The 20,901-nt window shown below is 33.8% G+C and overlaps 1 protein-coding gene across 1 annotated transcript; it reads left to right on the forward strand.

Annotated features, from left to right (window-relative positions):
* The first annotated feature begins 2,092 nt into the window (after nt 1-2,092).
* Nucleotides 2,093-8,170, forward strand: LOC132623271 (proteasome subunit alpha type-5). The gene is made up of 9 exons (XM_060338005.1): nt 2,093-2,251; nt 2,353-2,434; nt 2,529-2,609; nt 4,024-4,137; nt 4,236-4,337; nt 5,529-5,587; nt 7,050-7,152; nt 7,684-7,749; nt 7,831-8,170. Exons 1-9 carry the CDS (start codon nt 2,238-2,240, stop codon nt 7,921-7,923), a joined length of 714 nt encoding a protein of 237 aa, XP_060193988.1. The 5' UTR covers nt 2,093-2,237; the 3' UTR covers nt 7,924-8,170.
* Nucleotides 8,171-20,901: the final 12,731 nt, after the last annotated feature.

A 20,901-nucleotide genomic window follows, 5' to 3' on the forward strand; every position in this document is an offset into this window, starting at 1 on the left:
ATTATAATAATGTTGGATATCTATTATTTAGTTTTGTATTGTTAATTTAAACAATGTAAATATATAACTTTACTTTACTTTATTTTTTTCTTTATCATGTAATTAATACTTATTAGTGTACTTATTTTAGCATGATTTAATATTTTTAGATGATGATTATTTTCATTATGCCTCATTAATTAGCAATATTTATTTTATGCTATTTCATTATATTTTTTATTGAATATTTTATCACAATGTCATTACTCATTTCACATTTTTGTTATTTTCCTAAGAAGCACCTTAACTATATAGTTGTATCTTACTAGGATTAAAGAAATATTTGAAGTAAAAGTTATATTCTGTATCAAGATTTTTCCGGAAAAAAAAAACCCGAGGTTGAAAAATCCGACTTTTATTAGTTTGGTTTGGTTTATCGATTTAAAAATCCGACGTAATTAATTTGATTTGGTATTTAAAAAATCCGAATCAACGCGATCCATGTACACCCTTAGCCTAAACTTTCTCTTCACTGCTATTTACAAAAAGGTCTGCATAGTCAATCAAAAATTGTGAAATGCATTAGTAGTCTCGATCTACTAAAAATCTTAGCCAGCCATTTATAACAGTGATAAAAAGTTGGGCTCTATCACGAAGAAGTGATATGTAAGGAAACTATAATAATGCTTTACTTGAACGCATATGGTTCGGTAAACTAACTATAAATATTTTTCTTTTAAAACGTTTCTGAAGTTACAAATAGTGTGACATTTAAGATTGCAAACCTTTAAACAATATATCAGTTTGGGGATCGATAAGCATATGCGTGAGTCTAAGTTGTAATTTTACATGCCACAAGTTTTATAGTTTTAAATATACATGAATGAAGTTAGACTTTGGCAAGTCAAATATCCTACGTGTAAATCTTAAGTTGATTTAAATGACTTGTGAATTTTGACTATGCTTTAAATAGGGATCCTAAAATTGGTTATTTGTGTACTTCTCCGGGCAATTCGCAAAATTGCCCATCTTTTGGGGTGGTCTTTAAATTTTGCCCCTCATATTTAAAATATTTAAATTTTGCCCTTCAGCTAAAACTCATGGGTTCCAGGTTCGAACCCCCACTCAATCAAAAATTTTAAAAAAATTCGCAAGGCAGAGTTTAAATTTCGCTATGTCCCCACCGGCATACACTTGTTAAGGAATTACCAAAGTTATGCCGGACCCGGCATACTTATGCCTTATGGGCAGACTTGGCATAAGTATGCCGGGTCCGACATAACTTTGGCAATTCCTTCACAAGTTTATGCCGGGTCCGGCATACTTATGGGCAAACTTTTAGTTAAGCCTTAACTAAAAGTCTTTTCCTAGTTATGCCTTATAGGGCAGACTTTTAGTTAAGGCATAACTAAAAGTATGCCCGTAAGACATAACTTTTCCTTAAGACATAGACTTTGTCTTATAAGGCAAATTTTTAGTTATGCCTTAAGGAAAAGTTTCGCCTTATGGGGCATACTTTTAGTTGTGCCTTATGAGTCATGCTTTTAGTTGTGCCTTAACTAAAAGTCTACCCCATAAGGCATAACTAGGAAAAGACTTTTAGTTAAGGCTTAACTAAAAGTTTGCAAATTAAAAGTTTGCTCATAAGTATGCCGGACCCAGCATAAACTTGTTAAGGAATTACCAAAGTTATGCCGAACCCAGCATACTTATGTCAAGTTGCCCATAAGGCATGAGTATGCCGGATCCGGCATAACTTTGGTAATTCCTTAACAAGTGTATGCCGGGTTCGGCATACACGCGACCCAAACCTTGCCTTGATTTTTTTTTTTTTTGATTTATGCTTAAGCGGGGGTTCGAACCCAGAACCTCATGATTTCTGCGTGAACGCTCAGGGTTGCAACGCGAAGGGCAAAAATTAAAGACCAGTAATATGAGAGGCATAATTTAAAGACCACAAATATGAGAGGCAAAATTTAAAGACCACCAAAAGAAGGGCAATCCGCGCAAAAAAATGTACTTCTCCGGGTGGACGCACCGTGTAAGAAGCCCAAAAAAGAATGATCAAGTAAAGCAAAGCCCAAATTCCAAAAATTAGGCCTTTTGCTTTTGCAACAATGGCTTGGCTTGCTAATCAAGTTTAAAGAGGAAGAAGTAAAAAGTAAATTAATATTTCAGTTCAAACAAATTCTCTAACTGGGCAAAGCTATTATTTACTCTGCATTGGGTTTCTAAATCTGTAACAAATCTCAACAAAGATGTTTCTCACTAGGTAAATGTTGGGGCTTAATCTACGCTTTTTTTTTTTTTCCAATTAAATCAGAATTGAATAATTTTATTTTTTCTTGTATTTTTGGAAAATTTGGTTTGAAGAACTGAGTATGATAGAGGTGTTAACACCTTCTCTCCTGAAGGAAGATTGTTTCAAGTTGAATACGCTATTGAAGCTATCAAGGTAATTTCTTAATTTTTCTTCGTGTAATTTTTTTTTTTTGAAATAGCTGATGGGTATTTTGTTTTTTTGATTTTGAAATTATGATATTTTGAAGTTGGGTTCAACTGCAATTGGATTAAAAACTAAGGAAGGAGTTGTTCTTGCTGTGGAAAAGCGCATTACTTCACCACTTCTGGTTTGTAACACTTGGTTTCCCTTTTATTATTAATCATTTTTATTTATTTGCTTGTTTATTTCGGGGATGATTATATGTTACGTGTAATACATAGATAGACACCTTAATTGGGCGTCAACTGACAACTAAATACTCCATTGAGAATGCACGTCTAGACACCTCAACTCGTCCGCACTGTGTCTTGTGGACACTGACGTGGCACATAATTTTGGAGGTATCTAGATGATCATTTCGTAAAGTTTGAGTGTCAACTGACACATAGTGGAGACGATTTGAGGTGTCTAGATGATTATTTTGTAAATTGGAGCAGTAGAGGCCAAGTTTAAGTGTCTATCTATGTATATGCTACTTCTTCATGGTTTGATGATTATGTTCATGTTTTTGGGTTGGACTCACAAGTCAATGTGGTATCAAGAACTGGTTTTTTTACTTCTTCCTGGACTATAGTTCGATGGAAACTTCAAATTTTCAGTAATAGAACACCTATAAATTTTTTTTTTTAGAAAAATCAGTAATAGAACACCTCTAAGAAATGCTAGTGGAGCTTCACCAAGTAAATGGAGTTGTGGATATTGTGGGGTATAGGATTGGGGTTCTTCTTGATGATGAATGATTATTAATTGTTGTAAAATTTGCAACTAGTGCAAGGAGTTCTCCCCCTGGACTAGATAACTCACTTTGTACAGCTCTCTGTGTGAATTTTATGTGGACTAATTCACTTTTGAAATTGTCTTAAATTGACATCGACATTGAAACAATGGCATTTTTCTAAAAAAATTGTACAAACATTTAACGGTCACTTTATGAGAAAATAACAGATTATGTTTGAATATAGTTGGTTTGTGATTCATATGAAGAATGCTGAGGCTTTATACTGCCTACATTTGTTGTAACTCCATTAGTGAAAGTTATAAGTCCACTGACGGGAAAAACTAATACCATTGTTTCCTCTCAGAAGACATTGCTGACCCTATGTATTGTGAAACCCTTTTTCCTCTCAGAAGGCAATGCCGACCCTAACTAATCCTTAAGTTTCTCTTTCCTTGGGACACCATACCATTGGTACTAAACAAACTTGATAAAAAAATAATTGTCGGTGCTGACTACTAATAAACACTGTTTAGTGCTTAGTACATTGTTAAGGAATACCTGGTAGATTTTAACAGTTAAACTTGGTGGTGGATATATCCAGGAAAGGCTACACGACCTGTAGATCAAGAGCTTAGAAAACCTACAGACTAAGTTCCTGCTTGTTGCCTCTTATCTCTTGTTATTGCTTGCTTGGCTATGACTTGATTTCATGCGCTCAGTTGGCTCATCTAAAAAATAGAGAACATGCTATCTCCTGTTAACTTTAGTTTATTTTCTGTATTCTTCATTCATGAGACATGACACAGTTTTGATATTCTCATAGGAGCCAAGCAGTGTGGAGAAAATTATGGAAATTGACGAGCATATTGGTTGTGCAATGAGTGGATTGATAGCTGATGCACGGACTCTTGTGGAACATGCACGAGTTGAAACTCAGGTATTTTGGGCAACTTCTTTAACCTTCAAGTATTTGTATGCTAGTGGTAAATTGCTGACTTGGCCTTGTTGTTTTGTCCTCCCTTTCCCTTTCAATAGAACCATAGATTCTCTTATGGTGAGCCCATGACTGTTGAGTCCACTACACAAGCTCTCTGTGATTTGGCCTTGCGGTTTGGTGAGGGCGACGAAGAGTCTATGGTGAGATTCTTCGTACTTTGGTGTAGTACTTTTAGTTTCTTTCTGAACAGCTATCTTTCAGTTAAAAATTAGTGGTGCCTAATTTTGTAAAGAGTATCATTCACTTTCCAGAATTATATTTTGCTCTTCCCTATTTATTTTGAATTAAATCTGTTGGAGCTATACAGCTGAGCTTATATGAAGTGAAATATAGATTTTTTTAAGCTAGTTATGGTAATTTCGTCGAGTGAATAAGTAGGTGCCTTGGTGCTTTGGATTGTGATGTTCCTTTTATGTAATTTGAGAAAACCATACTTCATGTGACACAAGGTGAAAATAAACAAATAATTAGTCATAATTCTTGTTTTCTCCTCTTTGTGTCTAGCTAACAAACTTGTGAACATTGCCTGTGCCGTTAAAGGTTTTTGATCATCCCCCCCCCCCCAAAAAAAAAAAAAAGGTGAGTGATCGCGTGAAGATTGTCAAGTAGTGCTCATCTCTCTATTTTCCTGTTTCTCAATTTTAAATGCTCTTGCACTATATATAAATATGCCAGCTGGATTGTGATATATCTAGAGGCTAGCTGTTGGGTCTGAGATCTTCCTAGGTGCTAGGATCTGTTATGATAATTCATCAGCTATATAAATGCATAACCCTTCTCTTTACACTCTATATTCTAAGGAAAAAAGATGCTCGATATACTAAACTTTGCTTGTAAAGAATTCAATAAGTTAAAATGATGTAAAATAGCTGTTTAATTTGATTCTACATAGAGTAAGCTGACAAAGATATGCTTAGCCTGTTTGGTTATCATGGAAAAAGGAAGGGGAAGGGGGAAGAGGGCAAAGGTTGTTTATGATTCAATTATTAGTTAGTTATTAAGTTATTTATGGATAAGTTATAACGCTATCATGTATGAATTAATCTGATTGGAGTTACCTTGTTAATTCTCTAGTGACTTTCTTGTGCTTCTCTAGTTTCTTCGTTTCCCTTGTTTTATTTCATAAAATATTCTAGAAAGTTGGATGTCTGGAGAATATTTATGCTGTTGAAAAAGCTTATCAGCAGAAAAAGACAGTCTTCCGTACTTTTTATAATTGACTTGCTCATCGGCAGGAATAGACAAGCTTCCGTTATTGTTATTTTTTGATACTGTAAGTTCAGATCTGCGACCTTGATGCATTAATGGTCTATCTCGTTTGTTTTATGCAGTCCAGACCTTTTGGTGTGTCCCTTCTCATTGCTGGTCATGATGAGAATGGTCCCAGCTTGTAAGTCTTTGCATCTCTTCTATGATAGTATTGGAAACAACAATATTTTCTTCTCTCTTTTGGTATTGAATCAAGTCTGATATTGCTGCCAGAGTATCATCTTGCAGAAACTTCCTTCTTTTGCCAAATTTCTTTTCGAATACGTCTCCTTTGTCTAAATTGGACTTATGCAACTTGGATTTTGAGAAAACAGGGTAAACTATTTGACCAGCAATTCTATTGCATCTCAGATACATTAATGCTAAATCTCATGGAAAATACCACGTCCGTGAAGTCAATAACATTCACTTAATTTGCTTTATGACAATTCAGCTCTTATTACCTAATAGGCAAAATTGCATTTTTGGTACCTTGTAGGGCTTGTGTGTTCTCTGTTGTGCATATAATACCTTAACTTTAACATTTCCGAGCAAATATGAATGAGACCTCATCTTAACGATGTTAACTTTTGGATGGGAAAAGTCATATGCCTGCAGCAACTCTTCTTCACTTATTTGTCCGGGTTTTCTTAAATCTCATCAAGTTACTCTAACATGCATATCAAACATCACTTTTTAAATTTTAAAAACATATCTGATAGGTATTGAGTTTTTGCTAATGTAAAATGAATTCTTGCTGACTTAAGGAGCCGTTTGGACATGGTTTGAAATCACGGTTTCAAACCATGATTTGAAACCATGTTTGGACATGTAATTTGGATATCTTAAGTTATATTTTCTCTTAAAGACATAAAAACTTCACAAGTTGTGAAAACTATCAAAGCATTCCCAATTCTTTTACAATCTTACCAAATGAGCAAGTCATAGTTCATAACAAAATCAATACGCTAGTAGAAGGCCTTTCTAAAAAATACAACATCAATTGATCAAACTTTAGTTCAATAAAAACGAAAATTTAACATGAATAGTAATGTAACTACTCTTTAATATAATCCTCCCACATGGTAGACATAAATAAAGGTTGGTGGAAATTAATGAGGTTGGTAAATGGTTGGTGGGAGTAATTGTTAAAAATATTTACCAACTTGTGGGTCTTTTTTAATAAAATATAAACTTATTGGTCACGTTCTATATTTAAAATTTTTGAAACCATGTTTGAAACCATGAGATGAAATGCATGTCTAAACGCTGGTTTCATCTCATGATTTCAAACTATGGTTTCAAACCGCATGTCCAAACGCCTACTTAGTTGAAAAATTTCTTAATTTTAATTAAAATTAAATATTCAAGAAGTGAAAATACCACATTCTTGGAAATGATGCTTCCATCTGGCCATGATTGGGTTTGTGTAGTATGAACTGCTAAAATCAGACTTCTGACTACATTTTCTCCCTAGTCATAAACATACTCTTAACAGTACATTTATTCAAGTACTTGGCTGCCTCATTACTTCCTACACCCTGATTGTGGGGTACCAAGGACATAATTTCCAGATACTAAATGTAGGCCAATTTTATGTGCAGGTACTATACTGATCCTTCTGGTACATTCTGGCAATGCAATGCTAAAGCTATTGGGTCAGGTTCTGAAGGTGCTGACAGCTCTTTGCAGGAGCAATATAACAAGGTACCTAGGTTTCCTATTTTTCTAGTGAAACCATGTCCTATCGTCATAATTTCTGTCCAGTCTGCAGCAGCTTGAGGTTGAAGGGAATGTTACTGGTGGAACATGTAGGAATAATAGGTCCTAATCTATTTTCATTAACCCTCATTTCAATTGATTGGATGCTTGAACGTTCAGAGACTTTCACGAGTTCCACTAATAGGAAGCATCTTCCACAGTAGCTCGAGAAGCAGAGACGTTTTCTTTTGATTTTTTCTTTATTCCCCCCTAAATAACTCAGGTTCAAACCGGAAGTCTGACCTTGTTAGTTCGAGAAGCTAGTTTTGATGGTGATGCACTCACCCACTTGTAGCTTTGATATGGTTGTTTTCTTTTGATTTTTTCTTTATTCCCCCCTAAATAACTCAGGTTCAAACCGGAAGTCTGACCTTGTTAGTTCGAGAAGCTAGTTTTGATGGTGATGCACTCACCCACTTGTAGCTTTGATATGGTTCTTAAAACTGATCTGAAGTCCATTATCTGCTTTTTCTGCAGGACCTTACCCTTAAAGAAGCTGAAACCATAGCACTGTCTATTCTTAAGCAAGTGATGGAAGAGAAGGCAAGTTTCATGATGTTTTTATTTTCATGATTTCATTCTTTGTTTCTGTATTTGCTGAAAAGCTCCCACTGTTTGATGCAGGTGACTCCCAATAATGTTGATATCGCAAGGGTATCTCCAACTTACCATCTATACTCACCATCTGAGGTGGAAGAAGTTATCAGCCGCCTGTAAGAAACTATGCGATCACGCAACTGATATTTTTCTTGTATGACAATGCTTGCTTGCAGCCCCGGAGTTCTTTGGATTGTATTTTCCCTTCTTCCAGGACTGGAAATTGATCGAGACAAGTGTTTTGTGTATGCTCATTACATTATTTGCTCAAGGATTTAAGAGTTTTTTGGCACATGTCTTGCTGCTTTATGAATTGGGCTTGGTTTCCTGGATAAGGTCATATATATGCATTCCCTTAACATTAAAATCGTTTCCTTTTTATGTTCCACTTCAAAGTATTTCAAGTTAATTAAGTTAGATGAACACTCCTTTGTGAAGGATTTTCATTACATGAGGGAAAATAAGGGACAAGTATATATTTCTATAGGATTAATAAATAGGGTTAAAGTGTCTTGAAAATAAGAGGAGTATATATTTGTGTAGAATTTATATAGAGGGTGTCAGTGCATGATTTTAAAATATAAGGAGTATATCTGCAGTTGGGTCTTATTATAAAGGTGTTCAGATAGTTTTCCGAAACAAAACCCTCTCTATATCATTTTATGTGTCTTAGTTTGATTAAACACAAAGTTTAAGAAAATAATTAAGTTTTTTGAATCTTGTACTCTTAAACTAAAGATGTGTACAATGTATCAATTTTTTTTTTAAATATTATGGTCTTAGACATATCATGTAGTATGTTGGAATTACAGAGTTACTAAATATAAACAATGGTTTATTTTTTAAACAAATTAAAAAGGAAGACACGTAAATTGTACTCCAACAGAGAGAGTAAGTATTAACATGTGTATGATTCTTAAGGATTAAGTTTTTTATATGAAACAGATTACATATCTCCTTTTTCTCCATTTAGTTCCCCGAGCAAAATGCAATCCCCATCTTTAGTCTTTTGGCCATTAAATACTAGAGATATTTCTAGCTCTGCAAGTTAGCAATAGAGTCGATCAAGGAGGAGTACAACAAATCAATCCTAGCATGGGCGAGTAATTGCAAGTCCTATATAGGACATATATTTGACTTTCGCACAATGCCCCATTTATGTTTTTGCTATAGTTAAAATCGAAATCGAGTGTTTCCTTTCAATGAATGATAGGAGAATTAGTGAATTACCACTGTTAAGTAATGAATTTGAAGGAGCAAAATAATTCAAGATCATATGTAATAAGAAGTTGAACAAAGGAAGGAAGACGCAAAGCACAATGAACAGCCAGATGTATCTGAGAAAACCAAAAACCTAGGTTTTCTATCCAGTATTTTAGGCCTACATTACTATAAGAGGTCAGCTGCATCGAGAAGCACAAACGAGTTAAATTTACTGCGTGAAAAAGTTCCACTCACCGTCCAATAATTACTTTACGGTTTTAACCTTTGTTCTTTATCAATAAATTCCCCTAAGGAATGTGGTGGGATTAGATGAGATACTTTCATTTCTAATCAGAGATGTGTTGTTCAGGTACCGTTCGATTGCTCATATCTTGAGTTCGAGCCCTAGAGATGATTGTTCTGCACGCCTATTAATGCACTATGAGGGGGATGACGAATACGAACATATTGAAAATTCAAACCATTTGACTAACCCCTTCACAGTTCATTCATTAAGGTTAGGATGGCTAGAACAATAAAAAGTGCAAGTCGCGCAAGCGAAGCCACGAAATGGACCGCAACACTATGACTAGGACTACGAATCCTCTATTTCAATTGTTCCTTTTTGACAAGAATTGATAAGAAAGATGAAATATTTCAAGCCGATTCAATTTCATACTAATGTATTAGTATAGGAACTATTCCGATTTCGGTGAAGTTACAAATTAGAAGAACAAGAATTTTTTTGATTGAACCATGATGCAAATTACAAAGAAGGTAATTGTGTCTGAAAGATTTTTGGACAAAGCGTTTTCTCTCTTAATAGGTCATTCATAGCGCAAATTTGAATTAGTTAGGCCAATTGGGTTCCATATATATATATATATATATATATATACACACACCAAATGGCTAAATTTAAATACTACAAAAAATTAAAAGTGAGGAAACAGAAAAGGGAGGGGTAGGTGGGAGAGAGTTGAAAATCATTGGGTATGTAACTTGTGAAGTCTTACATTTCGGATCTAATTGCATGGATGTTCCACGGAATGTTAACATTCCCACGAGCAAAAAGTCGTGAAGTGTGTATTCTTTCCCATATAAAATTACAAGTATATACTAGCTAATTCCAATTGCAATGAATATATATTCTCCCAATACCCTAAACTACTATATATCCCACAAAAGGAGTATATAACTCCTAACTCCAACAATATAATCCCTCTTTCTCTCATTTCATCACCATTTCTAAATGCAGTAGAGAAATTAAACCACCACTACTACTACTTCTTCTCTCAAAATCTTTATGGGTAATATCAAGAAGAATCTTTTCACCCTTCTCCTCCTTTCCTTCTTCTTATTCCTCTCTTCTTCTTCAAACGAATTCCATTCCAAGAATCTTGGGTCACCATCAGATTATAGTAAAGCTCCATCTCCACATGATGATGATGTGTATGATAATTATATCAAGAATTCAGAATCATTTTTCTTGAAGAAACAAACAGGAGAAGAAGAAGGAGGGCTCATGACTAAGAAGAAGACGATGAAAGTATTGAATAAAAGGAACAAAAAAATGAAGATGAAGACAAGATCATTAAACTTGAAGAAAGAAAAAGGTAAAGATTGGACTAGAAAAAGAACATATTCAGCTATGCTTCCAAAAGGTTTTGTGCCTCCTTCCGGTTCTTCTCCATGCCATAACACGTATCCTAATTCTGTCACTTTTTTCTGTCATCTTTCTACTTCTAATAAAATACCCTAAACATCTATCTCATAATAAGGGTTTATAGATATATGTATAATTTCTTGAAGAAGAAGAATATAGAGAGAGAGCAAAAGTAGTCTTGAAATGATGAGTTTCTTGCTCATCAGAAGGAATAGTATCTCTTTATTAATTACTGTAAACGAGTTTCTTCTTGTAAACGTCGATATATTCATATAGATATACAGAATTTCTTGATAAATCTTTGGCTACTATTGTGTTTCTTTTTCCCTTTTTATAATCTACTATGTACATTAATATACAGTACTGTAAACTACATATTTATATATTGTAGAGAGAGAAGGAGAGTTTTGCCCGTGGTGGATCAATGTTTTATGAGCTGTTCATCAGTACTTGCTGTACTATACTTTAATTGCATTAATTAACATTTACTGGAAATGAGAAACTTGTTGAGTTTGAGTACATGAGTATATACATTTTTTTTTTTTCATTTTTGTTGCACGAGATCTAGTGAAAAATTGCACTGAAATTATATATACGGATATACCCATAGGCCATATCCCAGTATTTATATATCTAATTAATTAAGCGACTGTTAATGATAAATAATGTCCGATAACGAGAATAAGTAGCCATGCAGTCGAAGGTCAAGTATAATTAATGGGAGTACTGTAGAATGCAAAATTTGTAAAACAAGCAGCATTTTTGTCTGCAATTCAAAAGTAAATTTATTTTTAAAAGTAAGAAAAATCATTTGAATGATTTTACTGAATTTAATTGAGAAATATTGTATTCCTCAGAATGCAGCATGGAAAATAAGATTAAGAACTTTGAATATAGAACGGTAATGTTCTGTTTTAACAAGCTCTTTCCCTTTTCCTTATTACCGTCATTCCCCCTCACTAATAATAGAGCTTAAGTTATATACATTCAGTGTAAACACAAACTACTTGCTATAATTATCAAAAGTGACCTAATAACATAAAAATTTCCTTATCGACCATATATATTTCTTAAGCTCTTAGAAATAATTATTACAAAAGACTTGAAAATTAATTACAAGCTAAAATATACAAATTGGACCTGGTTAGTATTATATTAGGTCTAAGGATGAGTCAACCAAGTGCATAGAAAATAGGACTAAATTTCCACCATCACCTACAAAAGTTCAACATATTTACTATTGTTACACGTGAGAGAGATATCATATTAAGAAAGATGTCTGCTGTTTTGACTTGTAAGGATGTTTCCTGTACGTGTTAATTTCTTGTTTGACTATAGAGTCTAATAGTACTTGACTGAAAATAAAATTTAGTCAATTCTCCAAATTATAGCCGTGAAATAGGAAGAAAAGCATATGGAAATCCATCATTTGAGGGACTTGCTTGCCTCATGGGGTTAAAAAGTTTGTTACTTTCCGTTTACTCCATGCATGCATTTTTCTAACTCTTCTCTCGATATATATTACAGAATCCTATACATAGAATTAGTACAACTTACAAATACCAAATTCTACTATGTTAAATCTAGTTTAATGCATATCCGTTCTATAATTGTACTTTATGTAATATGCCAAAAAGAAATAACACCGTTACTAGTGGGCAGTGCTGGTGAAGCAAGACACTACTGTTCAATGTTCGTTCAATGTTTAATAGGGTATAATTTTTCTATGAAGGGTTCAACTGATCTTCATTTGGCAGTTGTAATTTTTCTCCTAACGGTTACAGAAATCCCTTGAAGAAGTTAAAATGGCAGGATAATTGTTTCATTGGATCAGAGAATTAGATATTTGTCGAGTCTCTCTCTAAAATTGCACTAAAGTACTTTAGATTAATATCTTTTTAAAGTTTCAGTATTAGAAACTAAATGTTAGTTTGACAAGAAATAAAAAAGGAAACGACAATTTAGTGGGAAACTGGGAATATTTTGTAAATAACTAGTTTGAGTAAAGTACTGTAGATTAATATCTTTGTAAAGTTTCAGTATTAGTTTGACAAGAAATAAAAAAGGAAACGATAATTTAGTGTGAAACTGGGAATATTTTGTAAATAACTAGTTTGAGAAATCACGATTGGGTTGATATTAGGATTTGGTTGAGAATGACGTGTATATGTCTTCGAGAAGCATAAAAGTTGGGTATAAGGTTAGCGGGTTGGGTTATGATTTATTGTTTAATTCCATCTTAATTCAAGTAAATTTTGAGCAAGGTGAAAATTATCCATTTATTGTTCAGCTCATTTTGTACGGCCATATTCAATCTAAATTGGCCATTTGGCAGCTCTGCCCAAAAGACAGCATGTTTCCTTTTCGGATAAATACATGATGGGGTAGGGGTGTACATGGACTGGATAAGTTCAAATTTTTTAAATACCAAACCAAATCAATTGTTTCGGGTTTTGTTATTTATACACCAAATCAAACCAATAAAATTTGGGTTTTTCAACCTCGGATTTTCTCAGGTTATTTAGTTTCTCGGGTTTTTTGGGTTTTTTTCGGAAAAATCTTCATACAAAATATATAACTTTTACTTCAAATATTTCTTTAGTCCTAGTAAGATACAACTATATAAGTAAGGTATTTCTTAAGAAAATAACACAAAATGTGAGATGAGTGATGACATTGTATTAAAATATTCAACAAAAAATATAATAAAATCGGTTAAAATAAATATTGCTAATTAATAAGCCATAAAGAAAATGACCATAATCTAAAACTACTAAATTATGCTGAAATAAGTACAGCTAATAAGTATTAATTCCATGACAAAGAAAAAAAAAGTTATGTATTTTCACTCTCTAAACGAATTAAGCAAAATTAAAGAATAGATATCCAACATTATTGTCATTCCTAGTGGTAGAATTGAATTTCTTTTGTTAGCATTAGTGCTGAGTTGGTTTTGGTTTGGATTTTATTTGAGTTATAACATCCATGGGATATAAAACTTTTGACATTCAAAATTTTAATTTCAAGCTTGAAATAATATGATAAAAGACAAAAAACTACGAAAAAATTTAAGAAATATTTATAAATTACATTACAAATAAATATTTTTATGTGCAAAATATTTTAAAAATTAAATACATATAATGTGGGGTTGGTTTGGTTCGGTTTGACTTTTTTAGCTTAAATAAAACAAAATCAATTATGGTCGGATTTTTTTTTCCAACGCCAAATCAAGTTAAACCAAACCACTAGTCGATTTTTTTTTCTCGGTTTGACTCGATTTATCGGTTTAGTGCGGTTTGTCGGTTTACTTTGTACACCCCTAGGGCCAATCATATTTTGCAATGATTCGCCAAATGACTGGTGTGTTGTACATTAAACAACTAAGCATGTATCTGTAAGAAGAAATAACGGGGAAATGCTGGTGACAATAGTCAAATGCTCATGCGTTTTTTTTTTTTTTTCATTCGGTGTTCGGTATCCGTATTGAAGCCTCACTATATCACAATTCGCAACGGCGTAGGGCCCCATTCGGGGGGAAGCATTCCCTACTAAGGATTTTTTCATATTCAGAGCTCGAACCCGAGACCTCTGATTAAGAGAGGAACAACCTCATCCGCTGCACCACATCCTTTGATGGTCAAATGCTCATGTGCTGCCAAAAAAAAGTAACTAAGGTTCCCAGAATCAAATTAGTTGTCATGCTCCAATATATAGCTCTGGACTTTGCGAGAAGGATTTTATTAGAGGAACGATTTAATTTAATCTGTATGGCTTTTGTTTTAACAAAAAGAATCAGAAAAATAATTTAAAGTTGGCTATTTTCACTTTCGTCTGCAGAAATGAACATATCCGAGCTATTTGTATAACGACAAGGACACACCAATAATTATGCAAATAAATCTTAAATTTGGCACCAATAGTAACGGTACTAACTAGAATGCAGCACAATTAATTCAAGCTTAAATATTTACTACAAATCACAAATTAATACTATAGCCTATCACTATGGGATAATGGACAAAAACACACCTGAAGTATCATTTTTTTACGTACCTGAACTACGAGTGTTTGTGTTTTCTACCTGAACTATCACCAACTATTTATCAAAACACACTCGACTTATATCTGATGGTAAGTGGTGTTCACTTTCTCTTTTGTTTAAAAATAATAGTGCCGAATGAAACTCTACCGGATAATTAAAGGAATAAATTGGAAAATTAAAAAAATTAAGAATAATGGTAAAAAACACACCCGAAGTATCACTCTTTTGCGAGTTTCTTACATGAACTATCAGCTGTTTGTGTTTCCTACCTGAACTATTACGAATTATTTATCAAAATGCACCTCAAAATTAATGAGTCGGCTGCTATGTGGACGAAATTTTATGGCCAAATTAAGTTGTTACGTGCCTTTTGGCAATTGTATTCAAACACTTGATCTAGTCAGCTTCGAGGTGTGTTTTGATAAATAGTTGGTAATTATTCAAGTAGAAAATACAAACACCTGATAGTACGAGTAGAAAACTCGCAAAAAATAATACTTAAATATTGTTTGACGATTATCTCTATCACTGTCTTTATTGGTCTAATCACATGCTATACGATCTAAACACATTCTTAAATTACTTCGCACATATTCAATTCAGGTCCTAAATCTGGGCAAAAAAGACAACAAATAAGTGGGTGGTTGGGGTGGGGGCGGGGGGCAGGGTGTTGTATTGCTTGTCCTCAAGTCGAGACAAAGAGTGCAGAAGTTACGTTAATTTAAGGGAAAAGGGTCAAATGTATCGGTACTTTATTGGTTAACTTTATCTTCCGTTACTCAAAATATCAAATATACCCCTCCATTAGCTAAAGTGTTCACTTATACTCTTAAGTGAATATAAATCCCCAATTCAACCAAAATTACCTATTTAATTAAAAATACTCATGCCCCATATTATAACTAAGCCCGAGCCGCAAAAAATAATTTCACCCCATCCAAATATATCTCTTTTACGTTCTAAAACATTTCAGTCCATTTATGGTTCAACTTTGGTTGCATGTTTTGGTTCATATTTTGATTTAGTTTTGAGGTTTAATTTTGTTCAGTTTTGGTACAGGTTCTGTCCAGTTTTCAGTTCAGCTAAAGTTCATTTATGTGCAGTCATAATCTTCAGTTTTGGTTCAGTTCACTTATGTGCAGTCATAATCTTTCATTTGATAATCTTCTAATACAAATCAACAAAAATTATGGGAATTTACACTTACGTGCTTGTTGATGCCTAAGTTCTAAAGTCCACTACACATCAACTCATTGGTAATACACTAGTCTGTCTATTCTATCGAGACTGTCTTGCTGGTTTTCCTCAGATTTCATTTTCTTTGTAGTGATCTTTATGACATTTGGGAAATGCTCATAGCATTTTGGATTTTGTGCCATGGAAACCATTTAGTTTGAGTAATAGTAAATCCACATTTGAGTTAGAGTAAGTTTTTTTTTTTTTTTCATCCGATGTCCGGTACCCGCATTGGGGCCCAACTAATCCGGATTCGTGCCGAGTAATCCCACATTGGGGGGCAAAACACTCCCTAATAATAGTGGCTCCGTACCCAAGGGGGCTCGAACTCGAGATCTTCGTTAAGGATGGAGTTTGAGTTTAGTTGTTAATACATGGGTGGTTATTATGTAGCAAAGAAAGATGATTTATTTTGCACAAATGGACTGAACCTGCACCAAAACTGAACAAAACTAAATCTCAAAACTAAATCAAAATTTGAACCAAAACATTCAACCAAAATTGAACCATAAATGGACTGAAATGTTTAGAACGTAAAAGGGATATATCTGGGTGGGGTGAAATTATTTTTTGTGGGTGGCGGTGGATTATAATATGTGGCATGAGTATTTTTAATTAAATGGATAATTTTGGCTGAATTGGGAATTTCCATCTACTTAAGGGTATAAGTGAACACTTTGGCTAAAGGAGGGGTATATTTGATCACTTTGGCTAATGAAGAAAAAAGTTAGCCAATAAACTAAAGTAGAAGGATATAATTTGACCCTTTTCCCTTAATTTAATTACTTTCCTTATCCTAGTCTCTTCTTATGCTTACACAGTTACACTGTTGTTGTTGTGTTGCCGGCATAGTGGACAAATATTTTTCTGTGTCCAGAAATTGTTAACGAAGACAAAATGGAAAAATATCCGCCTAATTTTCAAAGTTTTAAAATTACATCTGCAAAGCAGCCTGAGATAACAATTGGTTGCATTGTGCTAACACAATAATAGAGAAGATGCAGAATACAAAAGCTTAGAAACGGGAGAAAGGGAAGATTCTGATACGAATGGATATTTGATTATCATTCAATTGTCGGCTCGTGAAAGTTTGAACCAAGATTGAACATTGGGTTACTAGTACTAATCTATAATAGGTTAGTACTAGTACTAATCTATAATCTATAATAGATTAGTACTAGTACTAATCTATAATCTAGTAGCAAAGTGAACTAATCTATAAGAGATCAAAGATGATTGAATTTTTGAGTTCGGGTTATGATCGTTTCATATTAATTAGACCTTATGTACGCACTTCATTGACCCAATTCAAATATAAGCAGAACTGAATACATTAATCCTATGTTAAATCCATAAGTAACCTGGCATTTTCAAGATTTTCAAATGAAGCAGGTTTGTTGTAAGTTGAAATACTGTCTCACTAATACCTTTTCTTTCTTATATAAATTTGAGTATTTCTTGCTATATCACTGTTATGTTGGTTGATGTTTTGTATTTCATTTCAAAATGAAGTACTCAGGATGCTTCTCCGGTCCGATAAATATTTACCTTGCTCTTTTGCTTTTGTGATCTCTCTAATGAACCTTAAAAATATAGTTTTGCAAAGAAGTGAATAGATTTAGGGGTCGATTATAAAAAACAAGAGTATAGGGTGCAAATAAAAATAATGGTGCATAAAGGTGCAAAATGCAACGAACCCATATTAATATTTATCTAAGTTTTATTTGGGATAGAATGTATAATAATAATGTGAAGATTAGTAATATATGGACTAAATAACCAAACAACAAAACTAACCTTCTTAATAGTAAGAAAAAAGTTTTATTTTATTTAAACATTAACAAATATTTTAAATCATACATTGTAACCAATTTTAATCTTATAATCTATCAAACTAAAACATTCTACAAGTAAAAAATCCTTTTATTATTAATTTCTACGTAATGATAATCTCTGCATAACTAATTTACACATTATTACTTTCTATGTTATTAATTTTTTTATAACTTGTTTCTGAACCAAAAGAACCTTAAGTTATATTTGAATGCATTTATTATTTTGTACATGATAAAATGTGCTATAAAAATATGTATTAGCTAGCAATATTAGGAATAGACTATTTAAAAAAAATGCTACCAGAGTAAGTAATTATTGTATAACAATAATCTCTTCATTATTAATCATTTTATTGTTATAAAATATATTCAACTTCATTCTTAATACTTCTTATGTCCTAATTTATGTGACACTCTTTGAATTTTGATAGTTAAACTTTTAAATTTGATCGTAAATTTGAATATAAATTTTTTAATATTTTTTTTTAAAATTAGGTGAGAAAATTGGTACACTTCGGACATTTCGTGTTGTTGTGCGGTGAATAGACTAACGCAAGCTTAAGGTGAACATGAAGTCCATATGATCCCAAGGAGGGTATTTGGTGGTTTAGAGGTGTATACTACAAGGTTCTTGAAGTATTACGAATCGGAGAAATTAAGTTCGTCGAAGGAAGTGAAGTATAAGTTATGTTTGGGAATGTTTGGGAAGGTTTAGCAATTATCGAGTTGATAATTATTTAGTAATGTTTTGAGGAAGAGCTATAGGGCTCCTTAGATGGTTAATGAAGTGTTATGTAAGTGCCTAGAAGGTTCCACAAGGATCGGAAGTCAATGAATCGTCAAGAGAAGTTTTCGGAAAACTGTGGGTTATACGACCACTTATACGGACCATATAAGTTATACGACCCGTATAAATGGTCCGTATAACCATGGCAGAGAAGGGTGTTTCCATGGTGGGATTATACGGTCCATTTATACGGACCGTATAATCGGGTCGAGCCAGCTTTTAAAATTTTATATATGGACGACCCTAGTTCATTTAATTCATTTCCAACATTTCCCCAAGTCTTAAAAGACCTAGAACCCTCTCTCAAACTTATTCTCCACAAACCCAAGGGAGATTAGAGATTAAATAGCAAGAACCCTCTCTCAAAGGATCCAAATGTTGGAAGGCTCAATAGGGTTTGTAGAACTCAAGATTTTCTTTGGTATTGAAGCTAGAGTTTTCATACAAGTTGGTAACTTGATCCAGAGCTCATTTCTATGATATAAAAGGTTAGTTTCTATGACTATTTCATGTTTTTAAGAATGTTTGGTTGTTGGATAACTTGGATGAGGGAAATAGTAGAAGAGGAAGTTCAAATGTAGAATTCATGATATTTTGAGTAGCAACTTACCTTGGGTTATCACTGTTAGAAGGTTATGATTATAATCTCGTTACGAAGGGTAATAACGATGACAAGAAAGTGTTGTGTACGATTGTGTAAAGGGTTGACGTGAAGTTATTGATATAAGTTGAATGTGAGAATTAATTGTGAAACTTAATGAAATGTGACTACTTGGCTATGACATTGTGGATGTTATTATAGTTGTTTGGGAGTTGTTTGGCAATATAATGGAAGTCAATAAAACAGAGCAAAATGTTGCCCAATTTTCTCTAGCTCATGAATTATTCTAGTATGGACTTAAGAGTGTCTTTAAGACTTAACCTTAGTATGATCCTTTTTAATGTAGATCTTGTGAACGTGGAAGGAGAACGTTAAACGTTTAAGGAGACGTTAAGGTATGTTAAGGCTATTACTTTCTTCATTTTGGCATAATCTCATGATATGAGCCAACTAGCGAGTAAATGAGCTTCCATATTACACTACTCTTAGAAGCATTAGGAGTACTTCAGTCTTTGATATTCCTGTACCCCGCGTATGATTGTTCCTTCTGTTCATGGGTCCAGTTTTATGTATACAGTTATTCATGCATTACATTCAATCATATATATGCGTATTGACCCGTGACCAGAAGGCGTTATATACGCGTATATTATATGTATATGGGGTATGAGAAAAAGGGATAGGCGTTATATACGCACTACCACCTGATCAGCTGGTGCACCTCGATGATGATATATGGATCGGACCGTACGTTCCTCGGCACTATTATATGATATATGGATCGGGCCGTATGTTCCTCGGCACTATTATATATGGATCGGGCCGTACATTCCTCGGCACTATTATATCATAAATGGATTGGGCTGAACGTTCCTCAGCACTATGACCTATATTTATATGCATAAGCATGATTGTCATTGAGAGCATGCAGATTATGCGCCCACAGAGGCATTGTCGGTTATACAGATACTTGTTCATACAAATATAGGCGGACAACCAGTTTAGCTTTGAGTTCCAGATTTTATACTTATGTTGCTCTTATGCCATACATACTCAGTACATTATCCGTACTGACTCCCCTATTACTTAGCAGTAGTTGGTGCGCTCCATTTGATCCGGAGCTGCAGTCTATTTTGGTATGCCATTCTTTTAGGAGATGTATATGCATATGGGTATGACGGGGCCCTGTCCCGTCCTTTCTACAGTTTTCTATTCCACTAGAGGTCTGTAGACAGATGTGTGTGTATGTCAGATGATGTAGCCTTGTCGGCTCCTATTCTTGTGTGTACGATATATGTAGCGGCCTAGTCGGCTTGCACTGTTCCTTCAGCTTGTATGTATGTAGATGTACAGAGTTCATTATGTCACCCCCCCCCCACCCCCCCACCCCCCTTATGAGGTAGTTTGAGATCAGTCTAAGTCACCTATATGCCCTTGATGTTCAATATGGTTCATATATGAGTACATGGGTGTTTGGTCACTAGAGGTCAGACACCCGTGTCACGACTCATCGGTCTGGGTCGTGACAAAAATATTACAAATTATACTCCTTCCGCCCCATTTTATATGGGTGTGTTTGGGGCACAGAGTTTAAGAAATAAAGGAGTACGTTTGAAACTTGTGGTCTAAAACAAACTATAGAAATTTGTGTGACTAGAAATTATTTATTTAAAGGTAAAAAGATAAAATTAAAGTTGAATTTCTACTTAAATATAGAAATGTGTC

This window comes from Lycium barbarum, chromosome 12 (assembly GCF_019175385.1).
Source record: "Lycium barbarum isolate Lr01 chromosome 12, ASM1917538v2, whole genome shotgun sequence".
Taxonomy (NCBI): Eukaryota; Viridiplantae; Streptophyta; class Magnoliopsida; order Solanales; family Solanaceae; genus Lycium; species Lycium barbarum.